The sequence below is a fragment of the Acinonyx jubatus genome, chromosome C1 (assembly GCF_027475565.1).
Source record: "Acinonyx jubatus isolate Ajub_Pintada_27869175 chromosome C1, VMU_Ajub_asm_v1.0, whole genome shotgun sequence".
Taxonomy (NCBI): Eukaryota; Metazoa; Chordata; class Mammalia; order Carnivora; family Felidae; genus Acinonyx; species Acinonyx jubatus.
In genome coordinates, this window is record NC_069381.1 from 167,695,021 (window position 1) to 167,711,801 (window position 16,781).

General features: G+C 36.4%; 1 protein-coding gene across 2 annotated transcripts in view; it reads left to right on the plus strand.

Annotated features, from left to right (window-relative positions):
• Positions 1 to 12,234, plus strand: part of DNAJC10 (DnaJ heat shock protein family (Hsp40) member C10) — a 52,487-nt gene extending 40,253 nt beyond the window's left edge. For both annotated transcript variants that reach the window (XM_027055234.2, XM_015086910.3), the window contains exons 16-23: positions 122 to 223; positions 1,247 to 1,402; positions 2,356 to 2,489; positions 3,566 to 3,619; positions 3,882 to 4,029; positions 7,320 to 7,439; positions 9,273 to 9,377; positions 10,925 to 12,234. In XM_027055234.2, coding sequence (XP_026911035.1) covers positions 122 to 223; positions 1,247 to 1,402; positions 2,356 to 2,489; positions 3,566 to 3,619; positions 3,882 to 4,029; positions 7,320 to 7,439; positions 9,273 to 9,377; positions 10,925 to 10,936 — 831 coding nt within the window. In that variant the 3' untranslated portion in view covers positions 10,937 to 12,234. The remainder of the gene's footprint in view (positions 1 to 121; positions 224 to 1,246; positions 1,403 to 2,355; positions 2,490 to 3,565; positions 3,620 to 3,881; positions 4,030 to 7,319; positions 7,440 to 9,272; positions 9,378 to 10,924) is intronic.
• The last annotated feature ends 4,547 nt before the right edge of the window (positions 12,235 to 16,781 follow it).

Below are 16,781 nucleotides of genomic sequence, written 5' to 3' on the forward strand. Positions count from 1 at the left end.
TAACCCAGCAATTTAGCAATGGACTTTTTAAATGTTGTTACTTAAAAGCAAGCTGGTTATGAATTTGAAACCAATAGGTAAAATGCATAAAATCTTTCATTTGTATTCTCATTCCTAACAGTATAACATTCAGGCTTATCCAACAACAGTGGTATTCAACCAGTCCAACGTTCATGAATATGAAGGACATCACTCTGCTGAACAGATCTTGGAATTCATAGAGGTATTTTAAATTAATTTAATTTATAGTATTGTCAATTGTAGAGGTAATTTAAATCATTATTTTGAAACAGCAAGCAAGTGAGGGAGGGGCAGAGAAGAAGAGAAAGAATCCCAAGCAGGCCCCATGCTGTCATGGCAGAGCCTGATGCAGGGCTTGATCTCTTGAACCATGAGGTCATGACCTGGGCCAAGATCAAGAGTTGGACATTTAACCAACTGAGCCACCCAGGGGCCCCTAAATTTTTTTTAAATAGTTTTTCATTTTGTGCTGTATTATTTATTATTATTTCCCCAGTGAAGCTAACACTTTTGTTAATATTACCCCATCATTGTAGACTAAAGCTTTGTTAAAACAGTATTTGGAGCAAGTGAGCTGTTAGGGAAGTTGTGCAGTATCTCCATTCAGACTGTCAGGAAAATAGAATAGTAGGCTTTTCAGTAATAGAGGGTTATTTCCAAACCACTCATTGGTTCTAGAATAGAACTATATGGCCTTTGTAGACATCTAGGCACCTCTAGGCTTTTTGTCCCATCTCCTGTCACCTTAAATACAGTTGCCTCTTTTCCCTACCTAAGATGATTTTAATGATACATAATAGTAAGAAAATATACCTTGATTTCAGAAGATTAATGGGCAAAGTCTAAATTAATTAGGAATCATTTGTCCTTTTTAAAATAATTCACTTTAGATTGTATTTTAAATATAAATAAGTATATTTTGATTCTTCAGAAACAGGAATTTTGGGGGGCTTCTGTGTGTCTCGGTTGAGCATCCGACTCTTGATCTCATCTCAGGTCATGATCCCAGGGTTGTGGGATCGGGCCCTGTGTTGGTCTCCACGCTGAGCATAGAGACTTCTTAGGATTCTGGCTCTCCCTCTGCCCCTCTCCCCCACTTGTGCTCTCTCTAAAATTAAAAACAGAAACAAAAATAAACCAGGAACTTTTCTAAGTGATAACAGTTTGCCAAGAATGTATCAATACCTTTTTATATCAGTTATAATGAAAGTTAAATTCTCTTTAGGATCTTATGAATCCTTCAGTGATCTCCTTGACACCCACCACTTTCAGTGAACTAGTTAAACAAAGAAAACATGATGAAGTCTGGATGGTTGATTTCTACTCTCCATGGTGTCATCCATGTCAAGTCCTAATGCCAGAGTGGAAAAGAATGGCCCGGGTATACTACAGTAGTTTATTTAAATCTTAACATTTAGCATTAATGTGTATTTAACAGAATTGTTTTAAAACGGAGATGAACTCACCTCTAGATTATCACTCCCAATAGCTTTAATTACACCACTTAGATTTCAACTCTGTTTCTGTCTGATAGGTGAGTGGTATAGAATAATCTACCCTTACTTTTTCCTGTGTCACTTGTTTGGTATGTATCTGACCAAATTTCTGCCAAAGTCAACCCAAAGATCCCTTTATTTTCTATGAAAATTTTTCTACTCCTTTATTTTTAGAGCTTAACAGTACAGTTTCTTCACAATATTGTGGGACTTAAAAAATAGCTTTGATCAGTAAAACATTTGGAATTTTAAGATTTCCTACAAATAGACATAGTGTTATAAATCATGAAAGATTGGGGAAAAGTTATTTCAATATGAGAATGGAAAATGAAATCAACTTTTATATTTCTAAGAAAAAATGAACAAACGGAAGAGTTAAAAGTGATTTCTAGTATTTAACATTTAAGATAATACAATTTTGTGCTCTTCTCAGTAAAATTTTTAAATTCAGGCATGAGTCAGTGTGCTGCAGTGCATGTCTCTATTTGAAAAATAACTCTTTGAAATGCCATTGCAGAGGTCTTCATTAGTTCCTGGTTTCGAACACTTAAGTTTTAGAAATACTTCATTTCCCCCCATAAGGTACATGTACGAAATCTGTTATTTAATCTGCAGTAATTGTAGTAAGGTCTTAACTGCAACATTACATTTTCAGTTCATTACTATATATATTCTGTTATGTTTTAAACCCTTACCCATTTTTATTTGGTGAAAATGACTGGTAAATAATATAAGAACCATCTCAAAATGATGATTTTTCTATTGTAAACATAGTTATGGAGGTAGTTTTATTGTAATCACTTTGATCTATTTTATCTCTCCTTTTTCTCTTTTATAGACATTAACTGGACTGATCAATGTAGGCAGTATAGACTGCCAACAGTATCATTCTTTTTGTGCCCAAGAAAATGTTCGGAGATACCCTGAGATAAGATTTTTTCCCCAAAAATCAAATAAAGCTTTTCAGTATCAGTAAGTGTTGCCTAAAATTTAAAGACATTTATTATAACCACTTATTTAGACAGTTAAAATTTAAAAGTTATCTTAGAGGCTTCTCCAGAAGAGCATGTAACTCTTGATCTTGGGGTCATGACTTCAAGCCCCATGTTGGGTGTAGAGATAAATAACTTTTTTTTTTAAAGCTTATTTATTTGTTTATCTTAACTAAATAAAAGTTAACCCAACAAACATTTTTGGGGAGTCCACCATGTTTTAAGATAGTGTGCTAAGGAGAACCTCAGAAGATGAAAAAAAAAGAATTGAACAATCCCAATGTTCATGAAGCTGGCACTCCAGTATAGAGGAAGATAAAGAGAGGAAGCACTAACATTTATTTAGTCAGTGTTTGGTTTCAGGTACTGTACTTGATCCTTTGCTCACATTATTTCCACTGGTCCTCACATATACCCTGAGAAATAAGAATTACTACCCTTTCCTACTATTACAGATAAGTAAACTGATCCACAGACTTTCATTAACTTTCCCAAGTCACACTGCTGCTTGGGGTTTCAGCCCAGGTCTGTGTCAGTGCCCATACTTGTTTCTACAACACCACATGGTATTTGAGGTAGACAACTCCAGTGCAAGGCAGAATATAAGGAATATTCTTTGAAAAGTAAAAACAGACCATGAATTTCAAGGAAGGAAAGGATCACAACTATGAGAGGAAATCACGAAAGGCTGCATTTATGAGGTGGCTTTTGACATGGGTCTTAAAAAGTACATAGGAATTTGATAGACATAATAACCAGAGTAAATGTTCAGAAACTGAAGTCTCAGACATTTTGAGTTTTACCATTCCCGTGCTCCTATAGGAGATGTCCAGCAGGCAGCTAAACATTTAGGACTACCTGGAGCACAAAAAAACATCAAGACTAGAGAAAAATGTATTTGAGAAGCCATGTAAGCAGCGTTTGTAGCTAGGTGTAACTGAAGAGAGATGCTAAGTAGTCAGTCAAACTTTTAAACTGCTGCAATGAGATTGTTTTCTGAACATATCCAATAATAGAAAATAGTATTTACAACTTTCATATTTGCTCTTCTTTCAGTAGTTACAATGGTTGGAATAGAGATGCTTATTCCCTGAGGATTTGGGGTCTAGGGTGAGTAATTAAAAATATGCATCATTGCATAAAATAGATTCAGTGCTATTTACCTTCGTCTTATGTCTGCAGTTAAATTTACTGTAAGTTTTTTAAGACTCTCACATTTTAAACTACTTAGTAAAGAATTATAATTTACCAAGATAGGGTTGTGCTTTATAGTCATTCTTTGAAGTCAGTTTTAACTTAGAAACTTTTGCTATATTTTAGATGTTTTCCTTGGTTTCACATAATGAAAAGTAATTTTGATCCCTTGCCACAGATTTTTACCTCAAGCATCCATAGATCTAACGCCTCAGACTTTCAATGAAAAAGTTATACAAGGGAAAAATCACTGGGTGGTTGATTTCTATGCTCCTTGGTGTGGACCTTGCCAAAATTTTGCTCCAGAGTTTGAGCTTTTGGCTAGGGTAAGTCTTGTTACATGCATGTTTTAAAAATTAGATTATTTAAAAATTAGATAAAATAATTAGGTAAAGGTATATATGATTCTTTTTTTCTAAGAAGTTTCCTGTGAATTTTTTAAAAATCCCATTTCATTTCTATGAGTATCATCTTTGTGGTAGATTTCTTCCTTCTTTATTAATACTTTTGGCTAACATCTCTATCTTGATGGATGACATCATCTAACCATTAGAGACAACTCATTTCTCTTGCTTATTCCCTATTTCCTTCCTCCACCATTACTCTGCTGCCCACCAGCCCATCACTAGATCCTGTCCTGCCTCTTAAGTGCCTTTCAAATCTGTCATCTCCTCGTCATGTCCTCTGCTAGCCTTTCTCTTCAAGCCCTCTTCATCTCTTCCAGACTTCTCATGTGTGCCTTTTAACGAGTCTCACATTGCCAGTCTGCCTTATTCAGTTCTGCCCTGCTGATCTTTCTAAAATACTGCCTTCTCTGGCTTCCTGTTAGCCAAGTTTCTTGACTTACGACCTTGATTGCAGGTCTCTGGTGGGACCCTTCCTACCTCTTCAGCTTTATCTCTGTCACCACCCCACACCTCACAGTTCAGACACAGCAAAATACTCCAGGTTTGCTGAGCAGATACTGTTCCCTCTCTCTAAAATGCCTTTTCGTTATTAGTCATCTGAATCTTTCTCTCCTTATCCTACAAAATCCAGCTACATTGGCACTTCTGTATTCTCTGTCCTTCTCAGTGTCACTTTGATGTCTTGTACTCCATTTGGTGTACTTACACAGTGAATAAATATTTAGATATCTATCTCCTCCATAAGACTGGAGCTTCTTGAGGGCAAGGTACAGGTACAGGTCTTATCTGAGTCTAACTCAGGAAATGCTTATAAAATTTAACTGAATGCATAAACAGAATACAGTCTAATTTTTTCTTGTTTCTGTCCCCATCATCCTGTTAATGACCTAATCCAGATTGTTTGCATTCTTGCTTCAGGGAGCTTTGCCTGGGCTACAAAACACTCACTTAGAATGAGAAAGCTCCAGTTTCACCAGTCTAAAGCAAAAGCTGACAATCCTAACCCATCAGGATTTTTTAGCAAAGGGACTTCAAAGCTCCTAGGTGTCATGAAAGATTATTTGTTATTGGATCATCCTTCAAATAAGTTCTTCATCTTTCCCGCTTACTTGATCTTCTTTTCCCCTTGTGCTTCCTTTTTCTCCAGTAATTCTAACAAAATGTTTTCATTCCCTTGTATACTGAAAAACTTAGCTTAGTTATATATTTTATAACACACCTATATCTTGGATATGCCAGAAAGTTATTAAATATGAAAAAGATCATTCAACAAATCCTAAGCACTAGGTGAGAAGCATTACGGTAAGTACTAGAGCTATAGAAATTGAAAGACAAAAGTTACATGTCTGAGGTTTTATTCTAGTGGGAAGATAACATGCAAATAAATACATTTAATACAGCAGGATCATTGATCTAGTGAAATGAGAGGGGAGCAAGGACATGGGAGGAAGAAAGAGTCTTGCCAGGAAAAGACAAAAGGCTCCACCGAAAACTTGGGATTTGAGATGAGAATTACAACATGACCAGGAGTCTGGCACATGACCAGGAGTTTGGCTAGAGAGTCCTCCGAGCAGAGAGGACAGTATTTGCAGAGATGCAGGGATGCAAGAGAGTGGTGCATGTTCGGTCAACTTCACTGTTCGTCCAGACTACCAGAGTGTAAAGACAGAAGGGGAATGGCAAAAACTCAGGCTTAGTAAATAATTGAGGAGGAAGAAGGTTTGGTCCTCTTTCTTTGTGATTTCATATTGTTCAGAATAAGTTCTGTATAAGCACTAGGGAAAAACTATTGGATATGGTAGGATCCATTTTACATTTTAGAAAGAGCACTTTGGATGGAACTGTACACAGGCCAGGAAGGCCAGAGAACGATATGAGAGCACCAGAAACAATATGGTGTTCCTTTATAAGCAATTAAAAATACAAGTCAACTAATGTTAAAGATAAACATTTTGTAAATTTCTCTGACCTTCAGTATAAGTGTGTTTCTGCATGCAGCTTTGCTGCTGCCCTAACCCCTCTTGAGTAAGCCGGCATTGGCCACAAAACTAGAGGCAGCAAAGGTATTTTAATTGTCCTGAAGTGAGAGATGTTATCTGAACCAGGATAAAGGTAATGGTGATAGAAAGAATGGGACAAATGTAAAAGAGATAAAAGAATAGGATTTAATGTCCAATTAATTGTGGTAAGTGTGACAGAGAAAGAAGTGTAAGATGGCCCTAGTTTCTGGCTTGAATGAGGGAATAGTAGGACAGAAGGAAGAGTAGGTAAAGGGAAAGGATCCGTGTTAGAAATCATCTGTGCAGTATGCTTATTTAGTTGAACCAGGCCAGTACATAGGTGAGTGTGAAATCAGGGGAGGTTGGGCTGAGCAGCACATCTCGGCACATTTATATATAAAATCTCCCTTGGGAGATTGCTCACAGTGAAAAAAGGGTTCGCCATAGATGCAACTGTGATTAAATACTATAATTTGAGAGGCAGGTGTAGAAAGAGGTCCCCATGCTATGAATGAGATAGTACAGCCTGAGGAGTAAGAAAGCCAAGAGAGAATAGTGATAAATGCCAAGAAAGAAAAAAGAAAGGCATGTTTAGCAATGTCAGGTACCCATTAAGACTGAAAAGTGTCCATTCAGTTTGGTCAAGTAGTCACTGCAGAACTTACAGCAGTTTCAGTGGAGGGAGCGGTAAAAACAGAAGGTAGGCTAAAATCTGTTGATAAATGAGATGATGAGGGAGGAAAAGCAATGAAAGACTAACCTCAAAAAAAAAAAAAGAGAAGGAGGTAGCTAGAGGAACCAGTACAATTAAGAAAAGAATCCTGTTTTGACCACATGCACATACCCCAAAGAGCATGTAAGACACCTGACAGAGAGGAACTGGAGAATGTGGGTGTCGACAGCCTTCTGCAAAATGAAGAGTGTTACCTCACCAGGTGAGACCAGAGAATGGGAGAAGGCGTTTGAGGACAGAATCGGGAGTTTGTGGTGTGATGGACAAGGTATGGGGACCAGGAAGGAGTTTTTCTTGATAAGAGCCACTAAAAAATTTGGAAGCAATCTTATTAGTATGGAAAGGATTAAAACTTAAGTTTTTGAAATAAGTCTTTATTATTACAAAGATGTGAAAATTTTAGTATCATGTTGCCTTGTGGTTGCCAAAATAGTTTATGCCACAGTGAATGGCAAACCCCACTTCTCTCTTTTCAGATGATTAAAGGAAAAGTGAAAGCTGGAAAAGTAGACTGTCAGGCTTATGCTCAAACATGCCAGAAAGCTGGTATCAGAGCCTATCCAACTGTTAAATTTTATCCCTACGAAAAAGCAAAGGTATGTATTTGGCGTTCCCGTATGTGCCTTTCTTTTAGCAGACCCAGTTGAAAAGGTTTGTTATTAGTGTGAAGGTTTTCATTAGCTTCTCCTTCCTTTGTCATGTTTTATTTTATTGCATATTGCTGAAGCTTCTTTTCACATATACATCAAGTGATTTTCAAAGGTTTTTCTGTCTCAAAGTTGATATGATCCACTCCTTAAAATTTTTATACTAATGAATTACAGAAACTACTAAAGACACATAGCAGGATACTAGAGTAGTTTTTTCTGAGTGGAGAAGTCAACATAATTATATTCTGTGAAGTTCTATATTTTCTACTTTTATACAATTAACATATTACCTTTATTATTATTTTTTCCAGGAAAGGAAAAAATTAAAAGAATACTATCATACTTTTGAAGTAGACTAGTACCTGAACATTTGTCTTGAGGAATATTTATTAGTGGTTTAGACTGCAAAATAAAAGTTAGGGTCCATGGCTTGATCACAACTCCCTTCTTTGGGCCACTGACGATATGCTTTTTTTTTTTCCCCAAAAAGAAAATTAGACATTTACCAATGGATCTTAAAACTCAGGCGATAACCTCTACTGTCATTTATATAAATGCATATATCTTTCAACCACTGTAATTGCTAACTGAAAATACTCATGACTTTTGCTATCTTCCTGAGTAAAAGAATGATATTTTTGACAATAGAATTGTAATTAAATAAATAAGGATTTGCCATGTATTCATGTTTTATGGTAAAACATTTCAAGTAAATATATTTTTTGAGAAGGAGTATCAGCTTAACATGTCAGGTTATTTATTGGAAATTATATTTTAAAATAGAGTTAAAGAAATTAGATGGATTTTAGAAGTCTAGAATTGTCAACTAGATGTTTCAGTGAAGGACTTTGATTGGTCCAAGAGGCTAATTCTGTCTTAAGAACAGCCTAGGGTAAACATCTCAGTGAGAGTAAAGGAGCTTATATCAGGATCTGAATTCACTTCATCCCTTTGGAATCACTAGCTCTGCTTTCTGATTCTCAGAATAGCTGAGAAATGGGTAGCATAAGTAGGGGTCTCAAGTAGAATGATGTAAGCAAAGTATCAATATAATGAGCAGTCACAGAATTAATCTGGCCATAGAAGGAGCTCTTTGAAAAGATGATGTTACCATGTGTCTAAAGGAGCCCCGAGGACATTAGACACCAAAATATCCCTGTACAAACCGAGACAGGTGGCATCCAGAAGACCAGACCAGATTTGAAAACCAAAGCAGAATAATGATTGGAGTTAACAGCAGTACAAACCAGGTGGGCAGGTACACACAAAAGCAAGATCTTAACAGATAGTGTGGAGTTTCCACTAGGAAGCAGGAAGCAAATGACTCCAGATCCAAAGTAAAGCTTGATATATTGACCTGCCACCTTCACTGCTTTTCAGCCACCTTTCTACTGTGGGCAGATGAAAACCAGGAGATAACACATTACTTTCTAGTGTTGGAGTTGGTCAGGATTTTAACTGTGCCAATGACATATGTATAAGATTAGAATGATTTGAGTCCTCTGGGGGATGGCTTTTCTTTATATTTTAGTTGTTTTGAATTAGATTAGATTAGTTAGAGCTGGCAATGCATTTTTTCCAAGGAAATACTTTAAATGTGTTCATAACAGTATCATATTTAAGTAAATTATGAGTTAACTGCTTTGTAGCATTATTTCCTTGAAGAAATTTGAGTTTTAAACATTTAGAACTTTAAGGAATAATCAAGTTTCTTAGATGCAAATGTCATGTTTTGATTAGACACCTAAAAGATTATAAGAAGAATGTTTTTTATTTTAGAGAAACATTTGGGGAGAGCAAATAGATACCAGAGATGCAAAAGAGATTGCTACCTTAATATATGAAAAATTGAAAAATCTTCAAAATCATGGAAAGAGAGATAAGGTAAGGACTAAATCTAGAGCTGACTTCAGCCAGCTTTATACTGTACCTTATATTTATCAATAAACAGGTACAATGGAAGCTTCAAAAAATAGTAAAGTTGAAGTTTCTTAATTCAGAAATAGGACAATCAGAATGTAACCTCTGTATATTGAAAAGTGTAGAAATTTGCACAAGTACAACCATTTAAAACATAGTGAACTATGGCCATAAATTATTTAGATTTTGTTAAAATGTAAATAAAGTTTTGACTTCTTAGGAGTAAATATGAGGCTCCAGTGTAACATACTTTGCATAGCAGATTTTCTTTTGGTATAGTCAGGATGTATCAGAACCCATACTCATTTCAGCCCCTCCTAGAATTTTATCAGTCAAACAGTGCAACCTCTGCTATTCTTTGGAAGAAGTGTTCATTTTTTCTTTTTTAAGTCATTGTCATTCTAGGACATACAAACAGACCAAAGAGTCCGTGAATGCTGGAATGCTTTCTGAGTGGAACTTAATAAAATCACATAGAAGTTTCTTGGATTGTTTCCCTATAAGGTGAAAGAAGAACAAAAGAACCAGCGCATATTCTGGAGAGGGCTAGAGATGTCTGGCTTTATAGAACCATATTAGAACTGCACACTCCAGTATAAAAAGCCTTACATCCTGTATCAAGGGTTACATTTTATCCAAATCTAAAAGATAGGAAAGAGATGGTTACAATTATTTCCTTGGGTTTAGGGAACAAAAATGTTTTTCTGGTGTTTTGATTTATTTTCGCTTCCTCAGGAGGTTTTAAAGTGTGACTTTTATCTTAAGTTAAACATCTGAGGGGCACCTGGGTGGCCCAGTCGGTTGAGCGTCCAGCTTTGGCTCAGGTCATGATCTCACAGTCTGTGAGTTCGAGCCCCGCGTCAGGCTCTGTGCTGACAGCTCAGAACCTGGAGCCTGCTTCGGATTCTGTGTCCCCCTCTCTCTCTGCCCCGCCCCCACTCATGCTCTGTCTCTCTCTGTCTCAGAAATAAATAAACATTAAAAAAATTTAAAAAACAAAAAAAAAAGCATCTGAAACAGAAAATGTCATTAGTCATAGCCAGAATATCAGAATTGAAATTCAGTTTAGAAAGGTACCAAAATATGACTGTAAAACTGTAATTGATAGTATCTGCATGAGCAGGTAAGAACTAAGAGATATCCCTTTTCCTTTCCATTGTTACATTTAGGCAAGGTATATTTCATATGGTGATCCATTAAATAATTATTTTTTAAAAGATAAAGTAGGGCGCCTGGGTGGCGCAGTCGGTTAAGCGTGTGACTTCAGCCAGGTCACGATCTCGCAGTCTGTGAGTTCGAGCCCCGCGTCGGGCTCTGGGCTGATGGCTCAGAGCCTGGAGCCTGTTTCCGATTCTGTGTCTCCCTCTCTCTCTGCCCCTCCCCCGTTCATGCTCTCTCTCTGTCCCAAAAATAAATAAACGTTGAAAAAAAAATAAAAAAATAAAGTACTATAACCAACATTTTAATGTAAATTCATACATTTTCTTTCAATCACTTTTATATTATTGTAGGATGAACTTTAATGATGATGAAGATGAAGAAAAAAGAGAAAAGGAATTCTAACAAATGACATCAAGAAGACCTCTTTAGGACGTTGCTGCATTCTGGGTCGGAATAAATGAACATTGGAATTGTAATTGCACTGTCTGAATTCTGTACAACATTGGTATAAATGAAAGGTCTGCAAGCTTTTTCTGTAAAAGGCCAGATCGTAAATATTTTAAGTTTTGTAGACCATGTACAGTTGTCACATATTCCTTTGTTTGCTTTGTTTACAACCCTTTAAAAAGTTAAAAATTGTTCTTAGCTCAGGGCCATGCACAAACAGGCCAAGCCACATTCAGTCCATGGGCCATAGATTGCTGACCCCTGGAAATGATACTAAAACTGGCTGGCTCAAACAGCAGCCTGCTCTGTCATGTACATATATGTCTGGGATCTATTCCCTCAAGTTTTGTGCCTGGCCTGAAAAGAAAAACTTGGCATTTAGTTACCTGTTTTAAAGATTGTGTGAAATGGATTCTGACCATAGTTTCTTTAAAAAAAAAAAAACACATGATGTGGCAAGCAGATACCCTATTTTCATGCTGTATTATAGTGAAGAGATTTTCTTTTTTCTTTCCTTTCTAAAGGCTGAAGAACTGATTTTAATTTTTCACAATTGAGAAAAAATTTTTAACAATAAATCCAATAGATTTCTACAGCATCTAGAAATACCTGAGGAAAACAATATTTATAGCTATTAACTGGGCACTGTAGAGTATCCCAAATATATCAGTATTTAGAGTTCTATATTTTAAAGATCTATGTTCATTTATTTTCTGAATTGCTTTCATAAATGTTTTCCCTGTGATAGCAATTGACTTTTGAAGCATTGTTCTAATATTTATGGTTTTGCCTTTTGGACTTTGTTTTGACGTAGATCCTCTATTTGCCTTCCCCATAGTTGAGGTTTTTCACTCTTGTCTGATTTGTTACTCAGATACAAAAAGTGTGCAGGCTTGTTTCACTATGACTCATAATGACATTGTGGTTATTCCAATTGTTAGTTTGCTGCTGGAGGCTGCTGTTTCCAGATAAATATTGTCATAACTGAACTTATTTTTTTAAGAAAATCAATTATATAAATCTAAGGATGGGATCTTTTAATTTCTCGGTTGTTCAGACTAACAGAATCCAAGAAGTTTTTGCTCGCATTTTCACAAAACATTGTCAGTAAAGTGCAGTAATTTAGTTACAGTTGAGAGTTTATGGAATGGTAAAAATTCTGATCAAAAAAGATGTCAGTGAATTAAACAACAACAGTTTTCTCAAAAACTTACTAGGATTCTACTTTATTATATTGGAAGCGTTTTATTTTTTTTAATGTTACTTTATCTCCTTCCCCAATATTTCCTCATAATTTTATCACTGTAATTTCTACAAAAACAGATTTTATTTTCAAATCTAACCCAATCCCTCATATTCTCTCCTACTTTGCTTCAGTTGTATCCTTGGAGTCCTAACCTTGGATTCCACATCATATACGTGGGCAGTTTCAGAACACCCACCACTTCTAACCTTAATTCAACCTTTCTGAATTATGATCAGTAATGGCAAGTGTCTTTCATTTATTAAATTTTCACTGCCTAGAAATCTTTCGAAATTGGCTTGCTTTCTATAAGAATGTCAAAATCGAAGACCTAAAGAAGTCTTGGTAAATATTTATTGAATTAATGTACCAATTATTTGAATACCACTGTGCTGAACAGTGAAGCATATGTAGAAGGAATCCAAGGGATGGTCCCTGTCTCCCGTGTGTCTATAATTCACAGTTCTGACAGTGAACCCATAAACAGGTTTAAAGGTACCTAAACGACTTACTAAGAAACATTTTAGGCAGTAAAAAAAAAAAAAAAAATTAGTAAACAATATGTATCCTGTAACTTGGTCTAAGTATGTGCCTGTGGAATTGGCTCTAAAGCCAGGGCTGCTGGTAGTCATGTTAAATAGTATATATATATATCCTACAGTATCCATCACGAGGCTATTGTCTACAGTCATCTCAGTGTCGAAAACAGCTGGCAGAATTAAAGGTTTTAACAGCCATGTAAGTAGAGCACTCTGAAGAGTGCCTGATAAAACATGCCCTTTCTCTCAGAAACACCATTTTTGTGTGCAGCTGGCCTTGGGTATCACAGCACCATATCTGGCAGACCAGGGAGTATTCTATCAGGCATCTGTATTTGGAAATTAGATACATTTAAATATGTGACTATAGGAAATTTGGAGTTTGTGTTTTTTACATTAATGTGCTTACTTATTCCAATTACCCAAATTTTATTTAAGGTCTTTTATATCGTTTTTACTTAAAGTATATGATTAAGATAAAAAAATGAGATTATTTTTATATGGTAAAAGTTTTCCTTAAATTTTTGCATTTTCTAACAGTATTCAAAGCAGGCATTTTCTTAGGTACAGTTATCAGAATTGCTGTGTTGTTTCCCATGGGACACATTTACATTTATGTCTTTAATGAGGTAATATTTTTAAGCCATTTTAAGAGAATTTTTGTATAATTAGTCCACAGGTTTACCAAACTCAGGTAAATGTCTTAAATTAGACCTATTTGGCCCATCCTAACTGTTAAATAGTACAAAGTTTAAATTAACAAAGTGCATTTTAAATTTTCTATAGTGATTCCTATAAGTGATTCTGAAGATGAAAAGGAAATGATCTTTGTAGTAATATGCTACTTCCACATATACTGAAACTTTTTTTTTTTATTTTAACGTTTATTTATTTTTGAGACAGAGACAGAGCATGAACAGGGGAGGGTCAGAGAGAGAGAGGGAGACACAGAACCTGAAACAGGCTCCAGGCTCTGAGCTGCCAGCACAGAGTCTGATGCGGGGCTCGAACTCACGGACCGCGAGATCATGACCTGAGCCGGAGTTGGACGCTTAACCAACTGAGCCACCCAGGCACCTCATATACTGAAACTTTTAAATACACCCAGATTCCTCTGGTGAATACCTTATTTTCGGTAAGAGTAATGACAGGTCAACCACCACGCTAAATAGAACTGTATTATCATATCTAAAAATGTTAGTAATTCACAACTTGAGTCTCTTTTATATTTAACAGTAGATTTGCACTTAGATTCATATCCTGTCACCCCGTCCCCTTGTTAGGAAGGAGTTGGATCCATTTTGTGAAAGGTGATTAACCCAAAGTACAGCTAGAGGCTGATGCCAGACTAGCTGATATGGTATCTTGATCAGTTCATTGCATTGTCTGATCACTTGATCATTCTTTAGTACCTGCTGTCCTCTTCAAAAAAGATCAAAAGACCTATTCAAAAAGACCTGTGCTAATGTCTATGAAAAATTTTTCCATGTTAATTACTGATAGAGAACTCTTCATTAAATAACTGCTATTCCAAACATTTTATGTGAGGAGGTAAAATACTAAAATATATGTATCGGTTCCAACAAGGTAGTGAGATAGATAGGCTCCTGAATTCACCTTCTCCCATGGACACACTGAACATACAGATATGTACAAAACTATTCCCTCTGAAAGAAATCCAGACACCAGCCAAGTGACTCTTACACATCAGGTAAATGAGAACACACACACACACACACACACACACACACACTGGAGTGGGCAAGAGAAGCTATGGCACAATCTCATCATTAACCCCATCCCCTGGTGCATTATCACAACAAGGAGGAAACTTTAAGACTGCCAACCAAGAACACCCAGAAAACTGTCCTTCAGAATTAAAAGAGAGAGTCTTCCAGATAAGCAAAAGCTGAAGGAAGTCATCACCATTAGACAAGCTTTACAAGGAATATTAATGGGACTCAAACTGAAATGAAAAGGCATTAGTCAATACAAAACGTGAAAATATAAATCTCACTGGCCAAAGTATATACTTAAAATCACTGCACTCTAATGTGATGCTGGTGGTTCCATCATTTATAAATCTAGTATAAAGTTTGAAAGACAAAGGTCGTAAAACTATAATTGTTCATACTAAAAAGACTTAAATTCGGACATCAAATAAAGGAGTAAAAGGGTAGTTTTTGTAGGAGGGTAAAATTTAATTTGTTAGCATCAGACTGATATATATAAAGATGTTCTATGTAAGACTCCTGGTGATCACACAGCAGAACCTGTAATAGATGCACAAAAGTTAACGAGAATAGAATAAAATGAATCTCTACACTCACAAGACAGCAAGAGAGCAAGAACAAGAGAACTATAAAACAGCCAGAGAACAAATAAGAATGATAGTAAGGCTTTCCCCATCAATAATTAAATATAAATGAATTCTCCATTCAAAATACATAGAATAGCTGGATGGATTAAAAAAACAAGACCCAATGATCTGCTTGCCTACTAGAAACACTACAGCTCTAAGGACACACATTAGCTCAGAAGTGAAGAGAAGGAAGAAGTTGTTACCAGTGGAAACCAAAAGCTGATCTAACTATGCTTATTAGACAAAATATACTTTAAGAGAAAGATTGTAATAAGTGACAAGCTCATTATATAATGATAAAGGGATCAACCCAACAATTACGCACCTAAATTAGGAGCAACTAAATATATAAATAGCAAATGTTAAGACTTCAAGGTAGAAATAGCAATAATAGGGTATATCTCCCCATTTTCATCAGTAGATAGGTCATCTAGACAGAAAATCAAAAAGAAAACATTAGACCAGATGAATAGACATTTGCAAATGAACAGGGAACATTTTCCAGTATAGATCATATGTTAGGCTATAAAACAAATATTAATAAATTTAAGAAGTTTTCAATCCTATCAAGTATCTTTTCTGATGGTGTAAAATACAAGGGAAAAAAACGAGAAAAATGATGTATGTGTGAAGACTAAACATGCTACTGAACTATCAATTGGTCAAACAAAATACCTGGAGACAAATGAAAATACAACCTACCAAATCTTAGGGGATGCAACAAAAGCAGTTCCAGTGTAAGTTTATAGTGGTCAAAAACCTACATTAAGAAAAAGGAACAATCTAAGAGGGGAAGATGACAACAGAGTAGCAGTCCCCTCAACTCACCATGTCCCATGAACACAATGACATAGCTATCATATGTCGTTAAACACCCCAGAAATCAATCTGAAGACTGATAATGCTCCACAACTAAAGGTAGAAAAGAGGCCACATAAAAGAAAGTAGGAAGTGTGGAGATTCAGCTTGGGAGAGAAATGGATTGTGGCTGTTGCAGTAAGGAGGGAGCCAGAGTCCCAGGGAAGGGCAAGAGACTAACACACAGGGAAAACTAATCCCCATAGCAATTTGCTTGGAATGTGAGAAGGCCTGAATTTCATGAGTTCTTACAACCAAAGGGACTTAAAGCCTGGAGTGTTAAAGGTTAGTGTGTTTGGTTCTGGGAAAGCTTGGAGGACATTGGGACTACTTCCCGGAGGAAAGGAAGGACAAACAGCCTATGGACATACAGTGTGGAAACAGCGATCTAATGAGAACATGGGGTACATAATAGGGAGGTTAGTTTATCTTTGACCATGTGGCAAAGAGGCAGCCTTCACAGAGAGACCTCTCCAGGAATAAAGGAGCTGGTAGAGCCATTTCCTTCACTCACCACTCAGCATAAGCACAGGACTACCTGTGGGAACCAGTGCAGTACCCAGGGAACTTGTTCCCTAACTTGCTTACACCAAGCCCTGTCTCCTGCACCCTAGTGGAACCACCCTTCCCAGTCATACTTGTCTGAGTCCCAGCATGGTGGGGATCTCCCCCAAGAAGGCTGGCCCAAACCCCTGCCAATGCCACACTCCCAACACAAATTTGCCAAGGCCTTGGTTCCAGTGGCAGTGGTGACATTT